Source organism: Lepidochelys olivacea (assembly GCF_965140295.1).
Source record: "Lepidochelys olivacea isolate rLepOli2 genome assembly, chromosome: 1".
Lineage (NCBI taxonomy): Eukaryota > Metazoa > Chordata > Testudines > Cheloniidae > Lepidochelys > Lepidochelys olivacea.
Genome location: NC_140411.1, coordinates 324,509,377 through 324,535,794, shown reverse-complemented (window position 1 = coordinate 324,535,794; position 26,418 = coordinate 324,509,377). Strand labels below are relative to the sequence as shown.

General features: G+C 42.7%; 1 protein-coding gene across 3 annotated transcripts in view; it reads left to right on the top strand.

Annotated features, from left to right (window-relative positions):
- The window catches only part of CPNE8 (copine 8), a 282,884-nt gene that overhangs the window by 51,535 nt on the left and 204,931 nt on the right, over positions 1–26,418 (top strand). For all 3 annotated transcript variants that reach the window (XM_084621135.1, XM_084621137.1, XM_084621136.1), the window contains 2 exons: positions 1,706–1,809; positions 17,688–17,727. In XM_084621135.1, coding sequence (XP_084477261.1) covers positions 1,706–1,809; positions 17,688–17,727 — 144 coding nt within the window. The remainder of the gene's footprint in view (positions 1–1,705; positions 1,810–17,687; positions 17,728–26,418) is intronic.

Sequence of the window (26,418 nt, the reverse complement as noted above, 5' to 3'; positions counted from 1 at the left end):
AGACTCAGTTACTGCACAGGGTGAGTGTACACTTTCTCTCATGTCCATTGAGGGTAGGACAAGAAGTCATCTGTTTAGTTGCAGCAAGGGTGATTTAAGTCCGATATCAGGAGAAACTTTATTACTATAAGGATAGTAAAACACTGGAAGAGATTACTTAGGGAGGTTGTGCAATCCCTGTCCTTGGACGTTTTAAAGAACAGGTTAAACAAACACCTGTCAGTCCCCAGGAGGGTGGAGTGGAGGGAAGTGCGGGGCGGGGGAGGGGAGGGGAGCGGAGAACTATATGACCTCTTGAGGTCCCTTCCAATCCTATCCTGCTATGAGTATTTGATTTCTAGGAACTATAGCATTCAAATTGGGAAGAGTAAATATAACTAATGTTTATGGTGGGGAGTAGTTTTCCTAAATTTGAGGGGAAAACTGTTTGTTTGTAGCTTTAATGTCTTGACTGATATGGGACCGGTTTTGTTCAATATCTTCATAAATGATCTGGAGGATGGTGTGGATTGCATTCTCAGCAAATTTGCGGATGATACTAAACTGGGAGGAGTGGTAGATACGCTGGAGGGCAGGGATAGGATACAGAGGGACCTAGACAAATTGGAGGATTGGGCCAAAAGAAATCTGATGAGGTTCAATAAGGATAAGTGCAGGGTCCTGCACTTAGGACGGAAGAACCCAATGCACCGCTACAGACTAGGGACCGAATGGCTAGGCAGCAGTTCTGCGGAAAAGGACCTAGGGGTGACAGTGGACGAGAAGCTGGATATGAGTCAGCAGTGTGCCCTTGTTGCCAAGAAGGCCAATGGCATTTTGGGATGTATAAGTAGGGGCATAGTGAGCAGATCGAGGGACGTGATTGTCCCCCTCTATTCGACATTGGTGAGGCCTCATCTGGAGTACTGTGTCCTATTTTGGGCCCCACACTACAAGAAGGATGTGGATAAATTGGAGAGAGTCCAGCGAAGGGCAACAAAAATGATTAGGGGTCTGGAACACATGACTTATGAGGAGAGGCTGAGGGAGCTGGGCTTGTTTAGCCTGCAGAAGAGAAGAATGAGGGGGGATTTGATAGCTGCTTTCAACTACCTGAGAGGTGGTTCCAGAGAGGATGTTCTAGACTATTCTCAGTGGTAGAAGAGGACAGGACAAGGAGTAATGGTCTCAAGTTGCAGTGGGGGAGGTTTAGGTTGGATATTAGGAAAAACTTTTTCACTAGGAGGGTAGTGAAACACTGGAATGCGTTACCTAGGGAGGTGGTGGAATCTCCTTCCTTAGAAGTTTTTAAGATCAGGCTTGACAAAGCCCTGGCTGGGATGATTTAATTGGGGGTAGGTCCTGCTTTGAGCAGGGGGTTGGACTAGATGACCTCCTAAGGTCCCTTCCAACCCTGATATTCTATGATTCTATGAAGGAAGTGCTGTCTTTTGAAATTTTCAGTCTATAAAATGGGGATGGGCACATGCTGCTGTTCATGCTGGAAAGGGTGGACTTCTGGTAGTCTTTTCTTGCTTTCCTGGGTGTTTTCATGTGGACATGATCCTCTCCTTGCAAAATCGCTGTTCCAGGAGAGACCTTTGTTGCATCCTACTTCATGTCCCTTGCACGTTTCTGTTCCTGGATCTATATGCTGTGATATAGATATGTAACTTCTTACAACAGGATCTTATGCTTGCCATAAGGTATTACTTTTCTTTTACAGTTTGGAAGAACAGAAGTAATTGACAATACTTTAAATCCAGATTTTGTAAGAAAATTCATCATGGACTACTTCTTTGAAGAAAGAGAGAACCTGCGGTTTGATTTGTAAGTTAATCAACACACCTTTGATTCTAATGTCATTAGCACTGTGAAAATGCACTGATGTTTTGTGAAGGCAACCAGTGGTTTACTTGGGAAGAAGTGACATCTTCAATGTGAAGTAGATTAATTTGGATGAATGTGGTGATTTATATTTATCAAAATGGAATAATTATGTAAAATGGTAAGCCATTAGGAGCGACTGTGAGGAATGAGTGGATGTCTAGTGGTTAAAAGTATTGCTTTGTTTTTTATAAAATCTTTTATAAGATCAGAGTTTTGAAAAACTTAAAAGTTCATTAAATTGTTATGAAATGGCAAATGTACTTGTGGCATATTCGCAAACAAGGTGTGAAGCAAACACTCCAAGTGTAAATTATCACACATTAATTGCAGATCTAGGGTTTTTTTTAAATCAAAATAAGACATGACTCCACCTACAGTTACAAGTGTACATCTGATAATACTGGCTCGGCATTTTAAGTTGGAGATAATTATTTAAGAAGTGAGTGAAATTTGAGATTGTTCCAAATAATAGCCACCTTCTGTCCTTCCTATTTTTTTCTGTAGTTTTTATCCTCCTACATATAATCTGAGGGTTAAGCCATTTACAGAATAAACACATCCAAGAAGATGTCTTCTTGTGCTACCTATAGGTACAAATTCTATGGGAAAGAATAGGGCCTTCTGATATTCTTGATGAACTAAGCCAGATGCTGTCTACATAGAAGTAGTAGTAATAATCCATAATAATAACTTCCTTTGTATACCTCAAAGTTCTTCATAAAGTAGGTGAGCATTATTATCTCTATTTTATAAATGGCAAAACATAGGGGAGAGAGAGAGAATGAATTTGCCCAAGATGACACAGTAAATTAGTAGCAGAGCCAAATTTCAATTCCCTAGGTTTGATTCCCAATTCAGTATGCCATCTATTGGGCCAGGCTGCTTCTACCTTGCTCACACTGGTGCCATACTGTCACATATGGGGACTTCGTAGAATCATGACTGATCCTGAGGATAATTAGACCTACACTGAAGGTGGCAGAAAGGTCATGGAAGATCAGTCAAAGGCTGGACGTGGAAATTATGTATTAGACAATAAAAATTAATTTATTCCTTCAAAAACTCAGAGTATTTTAAATTATTACCTTTCCTGTACTTTGCTACTGAATATATTTGTCTATGAGATTAATAAAAAATATAATAAATAATACTCTGTGTGAATCCCAAAATATCTTGGGAGAAACTGTTGCAGATACTGATATATAAAATGCAGAAGATGATTCTAAATTTTGTCTAAATATGGCCTCTCTTTCTCTTCCATCTCCGAGCACAAATGTGAACAAAAGAAGGGATCTCATGAAGTGGAAGACTAGTAAAATTGCCTCATAATTTCAAAGACTATAAAGCTAATTGAATTTTAGTTTTTATTACTGTAAGAAATGTTAAGAGTTTTCTATAGAAGACATGATATAGAAGGAGCTGGTTGTGATCCCTATAGATTGCCTAACGCTTTCTATTAAAAGTTTCTTGTGACCTTTTTATGAGACATACAAACACCTCCACTATTTTCAGTAGCCTTTTGAAGTTCAGCAAGGAGAAAACCTTCAGTCTACAGAAATGTTTTTCTTTGCCCTATGAAATTCCATTCAGATTTAGTCATGTTATAAATGGTTAAAAATGCTGTACACCTATTTTTGGCAGAATGCAAAATAATAATTGAACACAAACATTAAGATTTTGGCCCATGCCATAACCATCATAACAGAAGCTGAAGGAGCACATGCTGCAATGCTGAGCTGCTGTAAAGGTGTGGTGTGGAGAGCCAAGCTGAGCTGGACCTCAGCACCCCCATCCCTGACACACACCCACACACGCCAGACCTGGAAGAGAGATCTGTGTCCCATTTGCATCTCATGGAGGTAGAAGGAGAGAGATAATGAGCACCAAGTTGGGTTCCCCTTGACCACCCTCTTAATCAAGCATGTGGCACAAGCAGCTCATTCTGCTCCCCCCCCCCCCCCGGCCAAGGATAATAGCACAGATAATAGCGTTCTGCTGCTGGCAGCTAATGTGCTTACTTGTGTAGCTCAAGTGGTAGCAGTTTGTGCTGAAGAATGAGTGTTCAGACCATAGTGTGTGTGTTAAATAATATAACTTGTTTTTACATTGTTTCCTTTTATTAAAAAAAAAAGGAAATTACATACTAAGAAACTAAATTAAAAATTATTTAGTTTGCAAAGTCAAGCACATGAGAGTTAGGAAATGCCAAAATGACAGTTGTCTGTCCCACTTTATCAAAATGCATACATACAAGGTAGCAGAATTAATTTTAATTTACACAATAATATGCTGGTTTTTTGTTCCATAGGACCTCTGATTCTTTCAATTCGTAAGTTAAATGCACAAGGAGGTAGAATTAAGGTGGGCCAGGCAACAGTAAAACTGCCATTTCCTAAGTTTCGAATGCTTGACTTTGCAAACTAGATAACTTAATTGGTTTTTTTTTGTTTGTTTTTTGTATGTCTCAAGGTAGATAGTTTATCTATAGAATGTCATCTATGGCTATATCCGAATATATTGAATTGTTCATAAATTTGTAGTGTCAGTAAAATTGTTGGATTTTAAGCATAGCAAATAATTTCCTGAGTGCATGTTTGCAGACATTTTGTGTAGCATCTTGTTCTCCGACAAGCTGAGGTAAATAAATTTAAAACTGTCATTGTGAATACTTTCTGTTCTGTTCTCTATAGGTTTTCCTGTCCTAATCACTGTACTATCTGAGCACCTATGAATTGTGAGTTAAGTGACATGTCGTGTGGTTGACATGGTTGACATGTCGTGTGGTTGATTCTTTCTCTCCTCCTCTCCCTGGGGAGGGCGGGGAGTGTGCGTGTGCGTGATTTGGAAGGTTTTGGTTTGGTAGGATTTGTTTTTATTTTAATTCTGTTTATTCACAGACTATGTGCCTTATATTAGCAAATGCAAGGTTGAAGAAGCTCATCCTGCACTTGGAAAAGAAGTTAGTGAGATTTGTGATGATCCTTACTCCCTGTAAGAGTTCATTCTACAATCTTGAACTGGTACCCAACAATGGCCTGCCCAGTTGAGCTTTACCCTTATGGTAGAAAGTTCCATGGTGCTTGAGGAGTGGAATTTTTCATCTGAGAGCTTTAGGCAGTCTTTCAGTTATAGTAGGCTGAAATCATTGAGCTTCTGTAAGATAAAGATAGAGACACTAGGCTTGACTTGCTATTCCTTTGGAAGCTGGTCTACAGATTTGAGGAGAGGTGAGGGGTGCTCCTGGTAGCCTGTGTTGCTGAGGGTGTATGCTACAAGGATCTTTACTAGTTGCTGTTAGCTTCATGGCCAGCTATATTACATTGCATTGCGATAGTCCATCTGGGAGGTGATGAAAATGTGTATAACTGAGGTCCCGCTGGATGGGATGGAGTTTTCTAGCCAGTCAGAAATAATGGAAAGTGTCCCTCTCTGATGCTACTATGTGAAAGCTTAGTGTCCATGAAGAATCCAGTTCATAGTTCAGGAATACCCTGAATAGGTCAATACAGAAGTAATGTACTTTCAACCAAAGGAGTCTTCACTGTGGCTGCAAACTCTTCGAAGTGCATTCCTCTGCCCATTGCATAACTTCAGTCTTGCTTGGGTTCAGTTTTAACCAGCTATTTTGTTTGTCAAAGACCACTAGCAAGTGGAAAAACTATTGGAGTCACAACTAAGATTTCTGCTATTTATTTTTATTGTTGGTAAACTTAAAAAGATGGGAGCTCCAGCTCATGTCCCTGTAAAGAGTCAGGACAAATCTTTCTGGCAAGAATGCTGAGGGGCAGACATTTCTGGTGGGGCTATTAGGTAATGGACATTTCAGTTCCTATTATTTTAGCTGTAGTAGACAAACACAGCACATCTAATATAAGTTTTTAAAACTTCAGTCAATAAGTTAGTGTCTGCATTTACTATTTACATGACACTTTGTCCTTGGCAAGTGCAATTCCTCCTAGGGCTCCCTTTGGGGTTGTATCGCTTTGCATCACCTCTCTTCCACAAACTTGTGTCTAAGTACAATCTAGGCACGTCATTTGCCATATTGACGTAAAGACACTTTCGGAAGTCACTTTTCAGTTATTTTTCTTACATTTAGTTTAAAATGTTGATTTTAAAATATAACTGGTTACATTTTTTTAAACATTATATCTGATAGCCATTCAGAGGAAATTCAAAGTTCAGGCAGTTGCTCAGTCCTTAATATTTATCATTTTGTTCCTAAATATCATGGTCTCAGCTCAATGTAACAATTCTATTTTATTGGGCCTACAGTCTTGAATAAGAAAACTTTCAATTGCTCTGCAGGATGAATTCTTTCATTTAAAAAGAAGAGCAGTAAAAGAAATAAATCATTTCTACCATGCAGGACAGGTGGAATTTTAAGACTCCCGTACACTGGAAAAGAATGAAGTGTTAGATTTAACTCTGATTTTATTTTGCTGATTTGTAACACATCAGTAATTCTGTGTAGCTAACTTTTGTGTGAAAGGAAGTTTAAGGGTCTTACCTTTCTGCCTTTCTCTGAAGTACACAGATATAAATCCATTGTCAAAACTTGATCCTTATACAATGCATCTAAAATTAAATATATTTAAGTGAGAAACTTCACAATATTTTGACATTTGATATGTTTTTCTTTAAAAAGAAATTCTATATAATTGCATGTGCTGGGCAAATTATGTTGTTACACCAGTGTAAATCAGTAAATATACTGACTCCATTGCAGTTAGTCCTTTTAAAATTACACAGGTATAACTGAGGGCCAAAACCTTAGTTCACTGTCTGCCTCAAGTAACTGAGTTCAGGCTCCTGGCAGTGGAGCAGGGTGTGCATAGAAATCCTCCTCCTAAATGATGGAATAGCTGTAGAGCTTCACTAGGTTTAAGTCGCCACAGTTTCTGAAATGGCCACTTTGGGCCTAATACAGTCTCCAGCTGAATGGGGGACAAAAGAATCTTTGCAGCAGTAGATTCCCTGTCCCTTGCCAATACTGCTGCTAAGGGGCCCTTTATGGTCAGGAAATGAGGTTGGGTTTGCCCTTGCAAACAGTGTTTGCTTACAGTCTCTAATGGAGCAAAATGGAGAGCCTTACTTCCAATTTTTATGAGTTAAAACGATCTTCTGTAGGCAATCTGGTTTACTCTGTAAAACATTTAATATATAAAATTTATGCTTTCATTTTACAGAAAGTAATATAACTCTCTCAATATAAATATCATTAACTTTATACATAACAAAATTAATGGAAGATGCACAGGATTAAATAAAATAACTGGTTTACAAAACTTTAAAGGTAACAAGGGAATTCAGGTGACTATATGAAAATAAATTCTTGATTGTCTTTGTATCACTTCAGTACATTCCCATGTAGCCAATAGAATCCTAATTAAATTCTCTCCTTTTCTCTGAAGAGCCTCAATTAAAGTAATTTTACGACCTCTGTTGGCAGGTTATTCAGTTATTCAGCTGTCCAGTTTTATTCACTATCCTACAGTGGTTCCTATTAATTAGACTAAAACTTTCCATTTTTAATTTTGGACTAGGGCTTCTACACACGTTGCCTGCTGGGATATTCTTCCCTTCCTATTTGTTAATTTCTCACAGGCATTTCTAGCCAGTTAATATGACACCACTGAATCATTATGTCTTTATAGTAGAATGAACAAATTCAATTATTTTAACATACTGTTGGTTTAAGCTCTTCAATGTTTTTGTTCCTTTAATAGCTGCTCTGATTTTAGTAGTATTTTTACACTTAATTTCAAAACTCCATGTGCTGTCCCTACAAAAAAGAAAAGTTGACAATAAACTGGGGCTTCTGCAAGGGCTCACATTCCATTGGTATTGGAAGTCCCTAAATGGGGAACAACTTGTTTTTATTTATTTATATTAGCATAGCACCTAGGCGCCCCAGTCATGGACCGGGAACCCATTGTGCTAGTCGTCATACAAACCCAGAACAAAAAGACTATCCCTGTCCCAGATGGGCTGGGCACCTGGTCTTTGAGGTTTGAGAGGGGGTTTTCTTGATGTATCTTGCTCTTTTTACTGTATGTTTTTCTGTGTAACTGTTTATTTGCTAATTCGTAAAATTCAGCAATTATAGACAGAGCTGATATAGAGTTAAGGTTGACTAGCACTTTCCATTAAAGATCCTGGTTTTAGTTGCTTATAACTTTTTAACTGTTTGGGATGGAATTTTCCATGCTGGCTGTCTGCCTTTTGTGGGAAGTTTCAGTTAAAACAGTTTAGCAGTTTCTCAGGAAGAGATCAGGGGAAAATTTTAATTAGCCTATGTTTTTTAAAAAAAATTCTTCCAACCATTTTGCTGGGAAGCTCTAATGCCGCCATAATCTGGACCAGGGATTTGAAATATGTCAGGAGGGATGACCTGATATCAGGACTGTGTTTTGCCTTCCCCATGAAAATCTCCCAAATTTGTCATAAAAACTGCAATTTACACATGCTCATTAAGGACTGATTGGAATCTTCAGAGAATTTTAGTAGCCAAATTCTATCTACTTTGGGCATCATATCATAACTCCTACACGCGCACCAGATTGCGCATGCACCATCCTCAGATTGCAACTGAGCATTCTCCATCTTGTGACTGAGCGGGTGTTTCCCTAAAATTGCTTCTCCTGGTAGCTTGTGGAGCCACGGTGGTGCTAGTCACAGGAACTGAGAGTAGGGAGGTGGTCTCTCCTGTGGCTTTGCCTCCCATGCTGGTGCCCTGGCCACATGAAGTGGACAGAAGAAGCATCCCATTTGAAAGTAGAGGGATGCAAGAGAAAGGGGTTGTAGGAGCTAGAGAGTGGGAAGGGGACTGGAGCTGGTGAAAGGATGCACAGGATTAGGGGAACAGGAACCAGGTGATGGGCTGGATAAGAGAAGACTGTGACAGAGATGGCAACTAGGTAAGATGGATAGATAGGAGGGGAGGGAAGGGGAGGCAGGAGCTGGAGCGGGGAGGGAGGATAGGAGCTGAGCGGGAAGGGGGCAGGAGCTGGTAAGTGTCTTGTAAGAAAAAAGTATGTGATCATAGAATCATAGAATCATAGAATATCAGGGTTGGAAGGGACCCCAGAAGGTCATCTAGTCCAACCCCCTGCTCAAAGCAGGACCAATTCCCAGTTAAATCATCCCAGCCAGGGCTTTGTCCAGCCTGACCTTAAAAACCTCTAAGGAAGGAGATTCTACCACCTCCCTAGGTAACGCATTCCAGTGTTTCACCACCCTCTTAGTGAAAAAGTTTTCCTAATATCCAATCTAAACCTCCCCCACTGCAACTTGAGACCATTACTCCTCGTTCTGTCATCTGCTACCATTGAGAACAGTCTAGAGCCATCCTCTTTGGAACCCCCTTTCAGGTAGTTGAAAGCAGCTATCAAATCCCCCCTCATTCTTCTCTTCTGCAGGCTAAACAATCCCAGCTCCATCAGCCTCTCCTCATAAGTCATGTGTTCCAGTCCCCTAATCATTTTTGTTGCCCTTCGCTGGACTCTCTCCAATTTATCCACATCCTTCTTGAAGTGTGGGGCCCAAAACTGGACACAGTACTCCAGATGAGGCCTCACCAATGTCGAATAGAGGGGAACGATCACGTCCCTCGATCTGCTCGCTATGCCCCTACTTATACATCCCAAAATGCCATTGGCCTTCTTGGCAACAAGGGCACACTGCTGACTCATATCCAGCTTCTCGTCCACTGTCACCCCTAGGTCCTTTTCCGCAGAACTGCTGCCTAGCCATTCGGTCCCTAGTCTGTAGCGGTGCATTGGGTTCTTCCGTCCTAAGTGCAGGACCCTGCACTTATCCTTATTGAACCTCATCAGATTCCTTTTGGCCCAATCTTCCAATTGGTCTAGGTCCTTCTGTATCCTATCCCTCCCCTCCAGCGTATCTACCACTCCTCCCAGTTTAGTATCATCCGCAAATTTGCTGAGAGTGCAATCCACACCATCCTCCAGATCATTTATGAAGATATTGAATAAAACCGGCCCCAGGACTGACCCTTGGGGCACTCCACTTGATACCGGCTGCCAACTAGACATGGAGCCATTGATCACTACCCGTTGAGCCCGACAATTTAGCCAGCTTTCTACCCACCTTATAGTGCATTCATCCAGCCCATACTTCCTTAACTTGCTGACAAGAATACTATGGGAGACCGTGTCAAAAGCTTTGCTAAAGTCAAGAAACAATACATCCACTGCTTTCCCTTCATCCACAGAACCAGTAATCTCCTCATAAAAGGCGATTAGATTAGTCAGGCATGACCTTCCCTTGGTGAATCCATGCTGGCTGTTCCTGATCACTTTCCTCTCATGCAAGTGCTTCAGGATTGATTCTTTGAGGACCTGCTCCATGATTTTTCCAGGGACTGAGGTGAGGCTGACTGGCCTGTAGTTCCCAGGATCTTCCTTCTTCCCTTTTTTAAAGATTGGCACTACATTAGCCTTTTTCCAGTCATCCGGGACTTCCCCGGTTCGCCACGAGTTTTCAAAGATAATGGCCAGTGGCTCTGCAATCACAGCCGCCAATTCCTTCAGCACTCTTGGATGCAACTCGTCCGGCCCCATGGACTTGTGCACGTCCAGCTTTTCTAAATAGTCCCTAACCGCCTCTATCTCCACAGAGGGCTGGCCATCTCTTCCGCATTTTGTGATGCCCAGCGCAGCAGTCTGGGAGCTGACCTTGTTAGTGAAAACAGAGGCAAAAAAAGCATTGAGTACATTAGCTTTTTCCACATCCTCTGTCACTAGGTTGCCTCCCTCATTCAGTAAGGGGCCCACACATTCCTTGGCTTTCTTCTTGTTGCCAACATACCTGAAGAAACCCTTCTTGTTACTCTTGACATCTCTGGCTAGCTGCAGCTCCAGGTGCGATTTGGCCCTCCTGATAACATTCCTACATGCCCGAGCAATATTTTTATACTCTTCCCTGGTCATATGTCCAACCTTCCACTTCTTGTAAGCTTCTTTTTTATGTTTAAGATCCGCTAGGATTTCACCATTAAGCCAAGTTGGTCGCCTGCCATATTTACTATTCTTTCGACTCATCGGGATGGTTTGTCCCTGTAACCTCAACAGGGATTCCTTGAAATACAGCCAGCTCTCCTGGACTCCTTTCCCCTTCAAGTTAGTCCCCCAGGGGATCCTGGCCATCCATTCCCTGAGGGAGTCGAAGTCTGCTTTCCTGAAGTCCAGGGTCCGTATCCTGCTGCTTACCTTTGTTCCCTGCGTCAGGATCCTGAACTCAACCAACTCATGGTCACTACCTCCCAGATTCCCATCCACTTTTGCTTCCCCCACTAATTCTACCCGGTTTGTGAGCAGCAGGTCAAGAAAAGCACCCCCCCTAGTTGGCTCCTCTAGCACTTGCGCCAGGAAATTGTCCCCTACGCTTTCCAAAAACTTCCTGGATTGTCTATGCACCGCTGTATTGCTCCCCCAGCAGATATCAGGAAAATTAAAGTCACCCATGAGAATCAGGGCATGCGATCTAGTAGCTTCCGTGAGCTGCCGGAAGAAAGCCTCATCCACCTCATCCCCCTGGTCCGGTGGTCTATAGCAGACTCCCACCACTACATCACTCTTGTTGCACACACTTCTAAACTTAATCCAGAGACACTCAGGTTTTTCTGCAGTTTCGTACCGGAGCTCTGAGCAGTCATACTGCTCCCTTACATACAGTGCTACTCCCCCACCTTTTCTGCCCTGCCTGTCCTTCCTGAACATATAATTAAAGACTGTATCATAATGTGTATGCACAAGGGGGACAAATTAAGGTTGTGTGAGCAACCTTACTTCTGGAATTTCCTAACTTATATGGCTAACTCTGCAATGTTAGCATTTTTACATCCAAAAATAATGTTATGTTTGGATTATTTGGTTAAACATATATATAAAATTTGCTGTTGTTCTGCCATGATAGTTGTTGATCAAACAGCGATGTAGGGCTGATGAGAAATTGGTGGATTACTAGACAAAAGGAATCCTTTTGCCTCTACCAAACAAAGCAGACATAGTAGAGTGTAGTAACAATTGTGTTCTCTCCCTGATGGTGCATGTGACATTCTGCTCTACATAATTCAGAATCTCATGAAGTGAATGTTTTAGCAGAACTAGCACCACAGCTAGTTGGCTTCAGAGAAGAAGGTACATGTGATCAAATTGCGAATATCCATCACATCATTGAAAAATGTAGGGAGTATAATCACCCATTGATCGTGTGATTCACTGACTATACAGAAGTGTCAGTACAGTCTGACATAATATGACAGTCTTTGTAGGATTCTGGCAAACATGGGGATCCCAAAGCACCTCCTTGAACTCATCACAAGTCTCTACCATCTACAACAGACCACAGAGTGAATAGCAGCAGGTGACCTAAATTATTTTTCCAGTGGTCAGGGTTTGAGACAAAGGTATATCTGTCTCCAGGCCTTTTCAATGTTCATGCAGAAATTCACTATGAGACAAGGCCTGAAAGGTTTTGTCCGACTAGAAAGAGCTGGAATTTCCATTGGTGGACACCTTTTTAATCAACTCCAGATACTCTGATGATATGGTGCTCTTTTCTACAACAACCAATGCAATGCAACAAATGTAGCCTGTAAAAACAGTTCGTGAGGAATGTGGACTATCCCTGAATGAATGAAGCAAAAGTGAAGGGCATGCATGTTGACATGATTAACAAAAACAGGATGCAAGTGGACATTACAATCAATAGTCCAGTTGTAGAGGCAACAGGTGAATTCAGTTGTCTGGAATTATACATATCCAACCATGGATGCTGTTCTAAAGAAATCAGAAGTAGAGTAGAGTCATGGCTTCCTTTACACAAGTTTGGAAAAACAGTGGCATCTTGAAATGTATGAAGGTTCAGCTGGTGAAAAACTTAATTCTTCCATAGCAATTTATGGATGTGACTTGTGGGAAATTAATGCTACTCCATAAGAAGTTTGAAGCCTTTGAGAGGTGATACTGGTGAAGACTCTTGTGTATCTCTGGAATGGAAGAGAAGACGAATGCTTATGTTAAAATATTATGGGATAGAAGCAGACCCTGTTGTCAGAAATCAACAGATGCAAACTTATTTACTTAAGAAGTACTGATAGTGAGTCATCAGTACTTCAGTGATGCTTAAATCTGAGTTAACCATACAGCTGGTTAATAAAATAATTGATCATATGCTACTTTATAATGACTATACCATAAACCTATAGTGTAGCATAATTGTTCATTGTCAATACTAGTTTAATAATTTTTTTTTATTATTAATAGCTGTCTTGTATTGTTGCCTAGAGGCCCTAATCAGGAATTGGGAGCCCAAATGTGCTAGATGCTGAACAAACACATGGTCTCTGCTCCAAAAAAACTCAGTCTAAGTAGATTAGACACTAAAACTAATGATCTTTTTTTACTGTGACTCTAAATCAAATTCATATTTAATCATTCCATTTTTAAGGCATCATGTTTGCAGTGCCTTGGTTTTGGAAGACATTTCATCATCTTGGTTATTCCTTGATAATGAACAAAGGTTTCATTATAATAAACCTTTATAAGATTGAGAAATGGAAGAATAGAATTTCTGACAAAAGTGAAAATGATGTGGAATGAAAAGAGAGTTTGTAAAGGAGTATTGGTTGCTAGAAATTATTCTGAATGTGTCATGATTCCTAATAAACTTTTCCTGAAAGGCATTTAATTCTAAAGTATTGGAAAGTTTACTTATTTTCTTATAATACATTTGTCATGTCTTTGGTATTAAACCAAAAAACTCCTAGTTTTGGCCATTGATACTTGCCAGAAAAAACATTTTGAATAGTTAGCATGCATCTTTGGTAATCTCTTCACCTATCTTTTATGTAGCCTGTGCTGACAAGTGTTCAGATACAGGTTGTGGCCAGTGAAGTTAATACCATCTAGGATTGTCAGTTTGCTGGGTGACCTTAACGGGTCCAGGCATGCACAGAAGGAACACCTTATCAGAGGAGTAGTCAGCATGCTAAAGCCACTTGGAACATTACCAACATAATTTAAGTCTGTTACCTGGAGTTTGAACATAGAAAAGCTATGATTACATGAGAATCTGAACACCACTTACGGCCATAAATCATATCAAAGGCACCTGCTAACCAACAATAGTAATGACTTCTCATATTTTATTGATGTATGGGTCTTGTTGAATGCCAAATAGTTAGGCCTTGTCTATGTTACACCGTTAGGTCTACACAAAGTAGCTTATGTTGACCTAGCTAAATTCATTGAGGATAGGTTCATCAATGCTTATTAGCCAGGATTGGCAGGGATGGTATCCCTAGCCTCTGTTTGCCAGAAGCTGGAAATGGGCGACAGGATGGATTACTTGATGATTACCTGTTCTGTTCATTCCCTCTGGGGCACATGGCATTGGCCGCTATCGGAAGACAGGATACTGGACTAAATGGACCTTTGGTCCAACCCAGTATGGCAGTTCTTATGTTCTTGACTGTGGATGCTCTACACTTTTACATTTTGGTCCCTCTGGCATAACTGCCCTGCTACTCTGACTTAATACCACATCCCCAAGCGGCATAGAATCAAGGTCAATTTAGTTAGGTCGACACAGTGTCAGTGTAGACACTGTGTTACTTATGTTGACTGTTAGACTTCCAGGAGTTGTCCCATAATGCTCTACAATGATTGCTCTGGTCACTGTTGTGAACTCCGCTGCTCAGGGAACATGTAGACAGGGAGCGACCCCTCCCTGTAAAGCCCCATGAATTTTTGAAATTCCTTTTCCTGGGCTCTCAGCTTTGTGAGCAAACTTAGGAGCTCTCAACTGCTATGTGCAACCGCCCAGCTGACCATGCCGGGTACACGCTGCAGATGTGCTCCTGTCTGCAGTACACTGGAGGTGTTGGGTTTGTGGGTGAAGAGGCTTTGAAGGCACAGCTCCGATCCAGCTGTAGAAACATTGATCTCTATGAGCAGATTGCTTGGAGTATGAGGGCTACAACAGGGACCAGCAGCAGTGCTGCATGAAAGCCAAGGAGCTGCAGCAGGTGTACCAAAAGGCCAGGGAGGCCAACAATTGATCTGATGCGGAGCTGCAGATCTGCTGCTTCTACAAAGAGCAGCGGCAAAGACTACTCCCTAAGAGTCCAGTGGATGCTTTGGAGGAGCCGGAGTCACAGGCCCCTGCTGTGAATAGAGAGGACAAGGAGGCGGATGAGGAAGAGGAATAGTAGGGGGGCAAGTGATCAGGGGATCCAGCTGCGCAGCAAGCCAGCACATATTTTTGACTCCGCCGCAGTCCAGCAAGTCCCGAGGGTCCAGCATGGGTGAGCCTGATGCAGGAGACGGAACTTCTGGTAAGTATGCAGTTTGCTTTGAAATTACAGGGATGGAACCCCCAAAGTAGAAGAACAAAGTTGTTGGTTTTTTTTTTTTGTTTTTTTTTTTTTTTTGCTTGTGCTAGAAGAGCTAGTGAATTGACCAAGAGAGGTAGAGTTGCTATCTGCTTTTTATTCACTTCTAGGCAAGGGGGACCACACGGAGCAGTTTGTTTATGTGCACCAGAATGTCTCGTGAATCCTCCATAGAGAGATGAAACTTTCATGAAGTTATTCTGCAATGCTTTGCCAAAGGCATTTTGGGGAGGGCTGCCTTATTTCTTCTGCCATGGTAGGACACTTTCCTACGCCACTCAGGGATTACTTCAGCAGGCACCATTGCAATACACAAGCCAGCAACATACGGGCCTGGGTGGTATTGGGACATTGTCCTCTTTCTGCCTCTGTTACCCTCAGGAGTGAGATCAGCTAAAATCACCACCACCACCACCTGTGGAAAACAATGCCAGTATTCCATTCCATTGCCCTGTACACACACACACACACACACACACACATATATATATATATATATATATATATATATATATATATACTTATGCCTGTGAGTTTTTCCCCACTTGTGTTCCCAACGCCCCTCTTACTCCTGAGGGCCATACTCGCCGCGGCTGGTGCGGTGCTGTATCAATCCCAAGGAGAAGTGAGAATGTAGTGCTTACAACTTTCTGGGATCAAGGGGACTGAGTTCAGTATCCTAAGTTTCAATTTCTGGTGTGAATAGACTGATAGTGGTACCTCTGTGTGCTATATCTGCAGCTGATGGTATTGTGGCCTTGAGGGTCTCTTGTGGAACATCTGTGTCAAATGAGGAGAAAGAAAAGGACTCAGGATGACATGTTTCAGGAGATGCTGCAAGTCTGAGTTGCATCAGAGAATGAGACCAGGGCCTGGAGGATGATCCTTGCAGACAGCATGGAGAAGAGAAAGGCCTGGGAATCCAAGCAGGAAAAGGAGAGTGAGATGCACCAAGACATAATGTGGGTTCTCAGGCAACAAACTGAGATGCTGTAGACTCTGGTAGACCTGTAGGTCGAAGAATCCCATGCTCGCCTTCTTCTGCAACCCAGACACAACTCAATGTGTGGACCTCCCTATCCGCCGCGCCTTCTTTCCCCCCACCCCCCCAACATTCCGCGTGGCATCAGTGGCTGCTCCTCTACTCCTACCACTTCATTCTGGGAGACATTAAAGACAATCACAGCTGCACATACGCTGATCTATGAAAGACATGGTTGGCGTATGTGTACCTAAAATGGAAATGGCTGCTCTTTTGCCTTCGCAAGTTGTTTCTCCCTTCATTTTTTAAGTTTTATAACATTCTAAATATATTTATTTGCCTGGTTCATGTTACAGAAGAATACAATTTTATTTTTTGGAACATAATTTATCTTGTAATTCACAATATATGCTAACTGGTGCTGCGCAGGTCTAACACCCAGCAATTTCCTGTTACTTCATTTGATCACAGGATCTATAACCTAATTCTCAGACAATATTAATAGGTGCATTGGCAATGTTATATTCCTGCACACACAGCCCTCACTGAAAGATTCATATTGATCTGTAAAAGAGCAAGGCAACTACAATACAATGGATGGAGAATGGGAGTGGGGAGGAAATCCCACAAATGATCTTTGTCTAGTAGTAATGCACCTAGCTTTGACCCTTTATTTATAGTTATTTGTAAACAAATACATGCAGCTATATGGTCAATATTACATCATAGGCAACTGAAGAGCAAGTGAGGGCTGGGTAATCAAATTCACAATTTATATTCGCCACTGACCATCTCCAGAAAGGTTAGTAGTGAACCGTTCATGGAGCACATTCTAATAATTAAAGCACAGTAAGCATTTATAAGGTCATACTGTCATTGCCAGAGTGGAGTAAAGGAGCATTAAAACTTTACACCTGTTTTATGCTCCTGGGGGAATTCACTAAGAATGGGAACAATTCCCTAACAATGGGAACAACTAAGGAGGCAGTTGCCAGCAAAAAGGAACGGAGAGGGTGTAGGGTCAGTGGCGCCTGATATACCGGTGCATGAGTATGGCACTCAACGAGGCGCTACTGTAGACCCTCCGGATACTGCTAAGGCAAAAATCTCCACTACTGCGCACGTGGGCACACATGCACCTAGAATGGAATGGCCATATGCAACACCTCTAGAAGAACAACAGTTTTGAAAGGTAGGTAACTTTTTTTTTTTTTTTTTTTTTTTTTTAATGGAACAGGTGAGTAACCATTTTTTCTGGAATGAGGGAATCTCATTTACTACTGAAGTGTCTTTTCAAATGTCTTTATTACCAATTCTGTATATTTCTTTTGTATATGCGAATACACTGAAATGTCTGTTTTTACATTTCCTTAACTCTGCCACCTGGCAGTAATTGTTTTTCTTTAATTTTTTTAGGTATGATGTTGATTCAAAGAGTCCCAACCTATCAAAGCATGTAAGTGGATGGTTAGAATACTCTACTTATTATGGGTTTTTCCTTATAGGGTTTATCTTAGAGTAACTTTTTAATTACATCTTCTAGAATGTTTTACGGTATTTACTGGCAAATTGTGTCAAATGCAGCAGACACAAATACAGGGATTGTGTTGTGATTTAGATGTGCGTAACTCTGCTAAAATGGGATTTTTACATGTCCAACACGCAGAATGTACATTAGGAAGGGATATATATTTTTAAAGTTAATATCTGTTTAGATAAATGAAGGACATCATCTCCTTACTGACACTTTTTTGTGTGGCCCAAGAGTTGAGTAATTTACATGCTGGTGCATAGATTTTTTTCTAACTAGAAATCTTTAGCACTTGTAGCATCGTGGAAAGGAAAAGTTCCAGATTATGCAATATTTTAATTCAGATACACTAGAGCACGATAGAGAGGCTGTAATATCTGTTGAGTATAACTATTTCATTAATTGAAGGGAGACTTTGGAGGAAGAATCCCTGGGAATCTGTAGTCTGTTTGGAAGAAGAGGTTCATTGGGAGCATTGGGAGGGGGACTGCAGGGAACCCTACAGCTCATTTTGGGGAGAAAAGGGTAGGTTTGCCTGGGACTGCAGGGTGGGGAGAATGGTATGGGTCTGACATTTAAGTGATTCAGAAATCCTGGGTTGCAGAGACTTTCATTATAATCTATATTCAAGAGAGAGTTAAAAAATCAAGATGCTGCATCTCCAGAATCTCCATGAACTAAAAAGGACAATGATTTAAATGCAGAATATCATTTTTTTTTTTAAAAAAAAAAATTTCTGTTTTGCATTTTTAAAAAATATATGTCCATGTAACCCACACAAATCAAAGCAAATATTTGTAGAATTCAGTAAATCTTTTAAACTACTTGTCAAATCCTTTTTTAAAAAAAAATCAATCACAAGCTCTTTTCAATTGATCTTATAAAATGGCTGGGGAGGTTTCCATATTTTTGGGAAGGTGAGTGGTTTATTTGTTGTGATAAGAGGTTATTCTGGGGAACAATGAATGGGAATGGGAGTAATTTATGGGGCAGAGGATTGGAGTGGGGCTATGGTAGGGTGACAGAAAGGGTGGGTGAGGTCTGTTTATTGGCTGTAGGGGATCTCTCCTTGGGAAAGGCCGGGGGTTCCCTAAGCCCAGGCCACTCACTGAGCTGCCACTGAGCTGCCCAGGGCAGAGGGAATGAGCCAAATTTCATAACTTCCACAAGGTCCTGGATGGATTCAAATATCACTTTCACTCAGAGTGGGTAGGAGGGAGACCCCTTCCCCTTGCAAAGGGCTTTTGTCCCAGCCCTCCCAGCTGCAGGGGCCTTGGTCAGACAAAACCCTCCCTTGGCCTAGGGAGCCAAGGCCTAGGCCTACTCCTACTGCAGCAGGGCCTGCTCCTGCCTCAGTGCAGGACAAAGAGGATTCCCCTCCCCCCAGTCTCTCTACCGCCAATGGACTGAAGGGGGGCTCTGGCCTAGAAGGGCCAAGGGTAGCCTGAGGAAAAAGAAGAGGATGGGCTGGTCACAGAAGCCCGTGGGGCAGGGCTGTTCTAGGTGGGGGATGCTCTGGGGAAGGGAAATGAGGAGGGTAGAGAAAAGGTTCAAAAGCTATTCATGTAGAACACATAATAGAATAGAAATTCATAAATAATTGTGATTAATTAGTACATTTTAGAATTTGGTCAACTGAAATGGAGGCAAAATTAAATTATTCATCATGTGTTAGGTACACAGTTCTAAAACATATGCTTTAAAAGCACTTTAGTTGTTGGATCCTGTTTCCAGGTGCTTATATCTATTATTATAATAAAATTGTCTTTTGTTCGGACATTTGTCAGCCCAAAGTGGATGTGTTTGAAGGAGAAATATTCAGCTGAAGTTGTCTAAAGCTTGAAAAACAAATGTCCATGTTTTGAGAAAATTAATATGCCTCACTGTGCTTGGGTAATTAAAAATGGCTTAGGTGTAAAATTTCAAACTTACAGCCTGATTGATTGAAAATTCATTGAAGTCATTGGAAAATTTCCCATTTATTTCAGCGAGCATTTTAGCAAATCCTAGTACTTAAGTGAGAGAGATTTGATGTGCTTTGAAGAAATAATGCTTAGAAATAACAAAATTATAAGTGATTTTGAAAATCTCATACAGGTTGACAGTATGAGTGAATATTACTGCTTCTTCCAGTTGTTATTGCTATGTGTGCTCCACATGTGCACCCATACACTCTTTGTCAGAGATTTTGTCAGCAGTGTCCATGGGTCTGTGCCTGCATCCTACGCATGCTGCTGATCTTGCATATGAATATGTAGGAAGGGGTGGTCCTGCTGTCACTCCAGTTCCTTCTCAACCGCAGGTGCTTGAGATGGAGTGTTGTGTCTGCGTCCTAGCTACCTATCTTGCTGGTTTTTTTTTCTTATTTGTTTTTATTTCTTTAGTATATAGTTAAGTCCCTACCAAATTCACGGCCATGAAAAACGTGTCATGGACCATGAAATCTGGTCTCCCCCTGCCTGCCCCCTGGTGAAATCTGGTCTTTTTTGTGTGCTTTTTACCCTATATTATACAGATTTTAATGGGGGAAACCAGTGTTTCTCAAATTGGGGGTGCTGACCCAAAACGGAGTTGCAGGGGGTGTGCAAGGTAATTTTAGGGGGGGTTTTGATATTGTCACCCTTACTTCTTTGCTGCTGCCTGCAGAGCTGGGTAGCCAGAAAGTGGCAGCTGCTGACTGAGGGACCAGCTCTGCAGGCAGCAGCACAGAAGTAAGAGTGGTAATACAAAACCATGCCATCAAGTTGCAGTGGGGGAGATTTAGATTGGATATTAGGAAAAACTTTTTCACTAAGAGGGTGGTGAAACACTGGAATGCGTTACCTAGGGAGGTGGTAGAATCTCCTTCCTTAGAGGTTTTTAAGGTCAGGCTTGACAAAGCCCTGGCTGGGATGATTTAACTGGGAATTGGTCCTGCTTCGAGCAGGGGGTTGGACTAGATGACCTTCAGGGGTCCCTTCCAACCCTGATATTCTATGATTCTATGATTTACTTCTGCGGGCGGCAGCACAGAAGTAAGGGTAGCAATACCTCAACCCCCTCCTACAATAACCTTGCGACTCCCCCAGCAAACTCCTTTTTGGGTCAGGACCCCTACAATTACAACATGGTGAAATTTCAGATTTTATTTATATAGTGATTTTTATTTTATTTTCCACTTTATAATTTATTTAAGACAACTTTGTTCTTTTGGGGAGTTCCCCTACCCCATTCTTCTTTGCCTGGTCAGATCCTACATTCCAACTTGGCCTTCTCTGTCTGCAGTCTTTCTTAACTCTCTTACCAAAGCCGGGATGGTCACCAAAAGGCCTTGGGGGACCCTCAAAGTCTTCCAGACTGTCTAAAAGGAAGATACTCCATTCTGTCGAAAGAGAGATCAAGAGAAGGGGAAAGTCACCATTTTGACTTGAGAAAAAAGAGGCATCATGTCATAGCATGGGTACTGCTGAGTTGTCTACGTTTTCTGGTATCGCAATCCTAGCACTGCCAAAGAAGACTATGTTGCGTCCTGAGAAACCTTCCAAGAAGCAATCTTGAGTGAGTGGCATCAGGGATCTGTATGAGGATTGGAGTACAAAAATTCCTCCAGTACTAAGATCTTGAAGTTGTCATCCTCAGAATAGTCTTCCTCATGAGGCCATGGTAGAGATGCTGGTACTTCCTGATGTGCTGACTACCCAGGAATGCTTTCCAGATTACCTGGACAGCTAGCTCCTTAAGGATTGCTCCTTTCTCAGAGTGCAGTTGGTAACCAATGAGGCCCTATCTTTTTTCCACTCCTTGGGCATCCGACTCAACGTGGAAAAATCTATTCTTATACCTATACAGTCAATAGACTTCATTGGAGCCAGTCTGGACTCCACTACTTCCTGAACATATGTGTCCATGAATAGGTTCACCACAATGCACAGTCTCACTTCCATGATACAACAAAGCCTGCAAACCCATAGCAAGGTTTTGCCTTCAACCCCTGGACCACATGGTAGCTCGTCCTTTTGTAACATCCCTTGCAAGACTACGCTCCCGTTGTCTTCAAGCCTGGCTTAGGTCTGTCTACCCGCCCATTAAGCATCATCTGTCTAAGGGGGTATCAATATCTCAATGGGTCCTCAACTCCCAGGAAGACCTTTTGGATCCTTCCACTAGTTGTAAGGGTTTCCATTGTTACATCCTACTGATATGCTTGCCATCACTTCCTACCAAACATCAAGGGCCACTCAATGTTACGACTGTGGTGTGGGTGGTCAGGCCCAGTGGCTAGCACAGAAGTCATGCCTAATGGTTGGTGCAGGAGCCAGGGGTCAAGTTGGAGGGTTGGAGCCAGGGGCCAAGCTGGGGCGTCTGAGCTGGAGTCAGGAGCTATCAGAGAAGCAGTAGACTGGAGTAGGACGGGAACAAGGCTGTAAAATAGTATGTAAAATACTTATAAATGTAAAATAGTTATGGGTAAGGACAAAGAACACTATCCCCGATAATGTCACGGCTAACCTGGTGGCTGAACTTTGTGACTTTGTCCTTACCCATAACAATTTTACATTTGGGGACAATGTATGCCTTCAGATAAGCGGCACTGCTATGGGTACCCGCATGGCCCCACAGTATGCCAACACTTTTATGGCTGATTTAGAACAACGCTTCCTCAGCTCTCATCCCCTAACGCCCCTACTCTACTTGCGCTATATTGATGACATCTTCATCATCTGGACCCATGGAAAAGAAGCCCTTGAGGAACTCCACCATGATTTCAACAATTTCCATCCCACCATCAACCTCAGCCTGGTCCAGTCCACACAAGAGATCCACTTCCTGGACACTACAGTGCTAATAAACAATGGTCACATAAACACCACCCTATACCGGAAACTTACTGACCGCTATTCCTACCTACATGCCTCCAGTTTTCACCCTGACCACACCACACGATCCATCGTCTACAGCCAAGCTCTGCGATACAACCGCATTTGCTCCAATCCCTCAGACAGAGACAAACACCTACAAGATCTCTATCAAGCATTCTTACAGCTACAATACCCACCTGCGGAAGTGAAGAAACAGATTGATAGAGCCAGAAGAGTACCCAGAAGTCACCTACTACAGGACAGGCCTAACAAAGAAAATAACAGAACGCCACTAGCCGTCACCTTCAGTCCCCAACTAAAACCCCTCCAACGCATTATTAAGGATCTACAACCTATCCAGAAGGGTGACCAACACTCTCACAAATCTTGGGAGACAGGCCAGTCCTTGCCTACAGACAGCCCCCGAACCTGAAGCAAATACTCACCAGCAACCACATACCACACAACAGAACCACTAACCCAGGAGTCTATCCTTGCAACAAAGCCCATTGCCAACTGTGCCCACATATCTATTCAGGGGACACCATCACAGGGCCTAATAACGTCAGCCACACTATCAGAGGCTCGTTCACCTGCACATCCACCAATGTGATATATGCCATCATGTGCCAGCAATGCCCCTCTGCCATGTACATTGGTCAAACTGGACAGTCTCTACGTAAAAGAATAAATGGACACAAATAGATGTCAAGCATTATAACATTCATAAACCAGTTGGAGAACACTTCAATCTCTCTGGTCACGCAGTTACAGATATGAAGGTCGCTATCTTACAACAAAAAAACTTCAAATCCAGACTCCAGTGAGAAACTGCTGAATTGGAACTCATTTGCAAATTGGATACTATTAATTTAGGCTTAAATAGAGACTGGGAGTGGCTAAGTCATTATGCAAGGTAGCCTATTTCCCCTTGTTTTTTCCTAACCCCCCCCCCCCCCCCAACGTTCTGGTTAAACTTGGATTTATGCTGGAAATGGCCCACCTTGATTATCATACACATTGTAAGGAAAGTGGTCAGTTTGGATGAGCTATTACCAGCAGGAGAGTGAGTTTGTGTGTGTGTTGGGGGGGGGAGTGTGAGAGAACCTGGATTTGTGCTGGAAATGGCCCAACTTGATTATCATACACGTTGTAAGGAGACTGGTCACTTTAGATAAGCTATTACCAGCAGGAGAGTGGGGTGGGAGGAGGTATTGTTTTCATGGTCTCTGTGTATATAATGTCTTCTGCAGTTTCCACAGTATGCATCCAATGAAGTGAGCTGTAGCTCACGAAAGCTTATGCTCAAATAAATTGGTTAGTCTCTAAGGTGCCACAAGTACTCCTTTTCTTGTTGTTGGGAAGTTACCTAGTCCCACTCAACATCCTCCTAGTGAGCTGACCTATTAGTTTCACTACTGAAGCCAGGAGTGGACAGCACTTGGTCGGAAAACGTATTGTTCCTATGAAGTGCTATAATCCTTTCACATCCACTGGAGCTGACATATCTCTGATTGTGTTGATCTTGTTGGGATCTTCTTTTGTCCCTTTGCTATGAGCAGATATCCAATGTATGTTACCTCATGCTGTCTGAGTACCATTTTTTCTGGGTTCAGTTATATGTTCTTCCTGTATCCCTGTAGAAAAGCCTGTAGTTTTCTGCTATGGTCTGATTCAGCTTCTGTATAATTACTCCCTTCACTACAATGAAGCTGTCATCTGCCATAATTACCCAAGCACTGAGTCTTCTCTGGAACAACTCCAGTGCTCCCCTTATGCCCATCAACATACAAAGCACTTTGTAGTGACCAAATGGTGTTGCAAAGGTTGTCAACGTGCTGGACTCATTATCCAGGTTTGTGCCAAACCAATTCCTCACATCAGATGGTAAAGAGTCTGGCTTTGGGAAGTCCTGGCAAGATGCTGCTATCCTCTGACCACAATTGATAACATCTCTTCAGTGCCTGGTTCAGTGTCTGTGCAGAAGCATAATATGTCTGATGATTTCTTTACACCACCATGCTGCTTATCCAGGCTGTACTGGCCTCTCCAAGTGCTGAGATACTCCTACTCTGCAGACTTTCAAGCTCCTTGAGTATTGAATTACGAAGTGTCACTATGTAACCAGGCGCAGTCTCACCGGTGTCGCCTCCTGCTGGTTGTCCTTGGGAATTAGTGTTCCAGTCTCCAAAGCGTCCTCTTCAGGCTGGTGTCTCGCCTTGCTGCTGGCTCCCGTGTTCCTCCTAGGACCCCAGTGCCCCTTTCACTGGGTGCTGCCTCCTGGCAGTACCCCCACAGTTCTGGGTCTCCCCCTCCCGGGGCACGCCCCACCCACTAACCCTACCTCGCCTCAGTCGTAGCTCCTGCCAGTCACCAGCTAGCCCCCGCGCCCTGGGGCAGACTGCAGTATGAGCCACTCATCACCAGCAAGGTTGGGTTTGGACCTGCTGCCTCTGCCTACCCGGGGCTCCCCCTGCACCCCCGGTACCTAATAGGCCTTCCGAGGCCTGTAGCCTGCATCTTTCCTAGGCCAGAGCTCCGGCTCCCTTGGCCTTTCCCCAGCTTTGCTCCAAACAAGGTCCTTTATTCAGGTCTCTGCAGCCAGGTCACTCCCTCTCAGAGCTAGAGAGAGAGTGCTCTTCTGCTCCTGGCTTCCCTGGCTTTTATAAGGCCCGCTGGTCTGTTTGGGGCAGGCCCCCAGCTGTGGCTGCTCTGCCAATCGGCCTAGCTCTTCCCCTGCCCCAGCCCTCTCCCAGGGCTATCTTAAACCTCTCTGGGCCTGAGCAGGTGTCCACCCCGCTACATACTGGTATTTTCCTTCATGGGAAGCATGGAGTTTCCATTTTGTGGTCTACTTTCAGTTGCAGCTTTCCTTCAAGGCACCCATTGCCTCTTCATGTGCTTTTAAAATGGTCTCCATTGTACATGGGACTCCCCTTTTTGCTTCTTGCACTGCAGCTATAGAATTCTGATGTTACACCCTGATCAGATCCATGACTTGTATGGATGTATTCCCCAATTAGGTCTGTGGAGCTTACCATTCATGACCACAGACTTCCGTTGGTACTGTCTTATTTTTGGGTTAGTTACTGTGAGGTCACATTTTTCTCTGAGCTGCATTATGCCCTCATTGTACATTATTAGAGCGTGCCTGCTCTTTGTAATGGGTGTTTTCAAGTCCAATTCACACCAAGGAATCATACTGCAGGAGGCCCTGCTATCCAGCTGAAATCGCAAAGGGTGTTTCCCTGTTAACAGTGCATGGATGGAGGGACGTATCTTCCCTTGTTGTTTTCCTGTCCCAACAGCATGAAGCTGATATGCTCGCAGACTCAAAAAGAGAGTCATGATGTCATCATTGCAGACTACTCTGCCCAAATCTGGGAATCTGTCAAATCCCGAAAATTGCATGTAGCAGTTAGGGTCTATTCCCTTCCCTTCAGATTGGTCTCTGTTGAAAAATCTGTGTTGCTTCACAGTTTTGTTCTGCTTTGGGGAGCAATAGTTCCCCAGGGCTCCCAGGACTGCTGTAAGGCTTAAGGCAGTCATGAGCTCAAAATGGTGCAGACTTCTCTGCCTTGTTCTGTAGTAAGGTTAAATAATAGTTTTACTTTGCTGCTGTTTTTGTCTTCCTGCATGTCCATGTGTACAGTTCAAACTCCTTGTTCCACTGCGTCCATTGCTGAGCTAGGTTTATGTGTCCAAATCCAAGGCTCTAGGGAGGTTTCAGAGTGAGTTCCATGGCTCATGCTGCCAGCTACTTCACTTCAGAGAACTC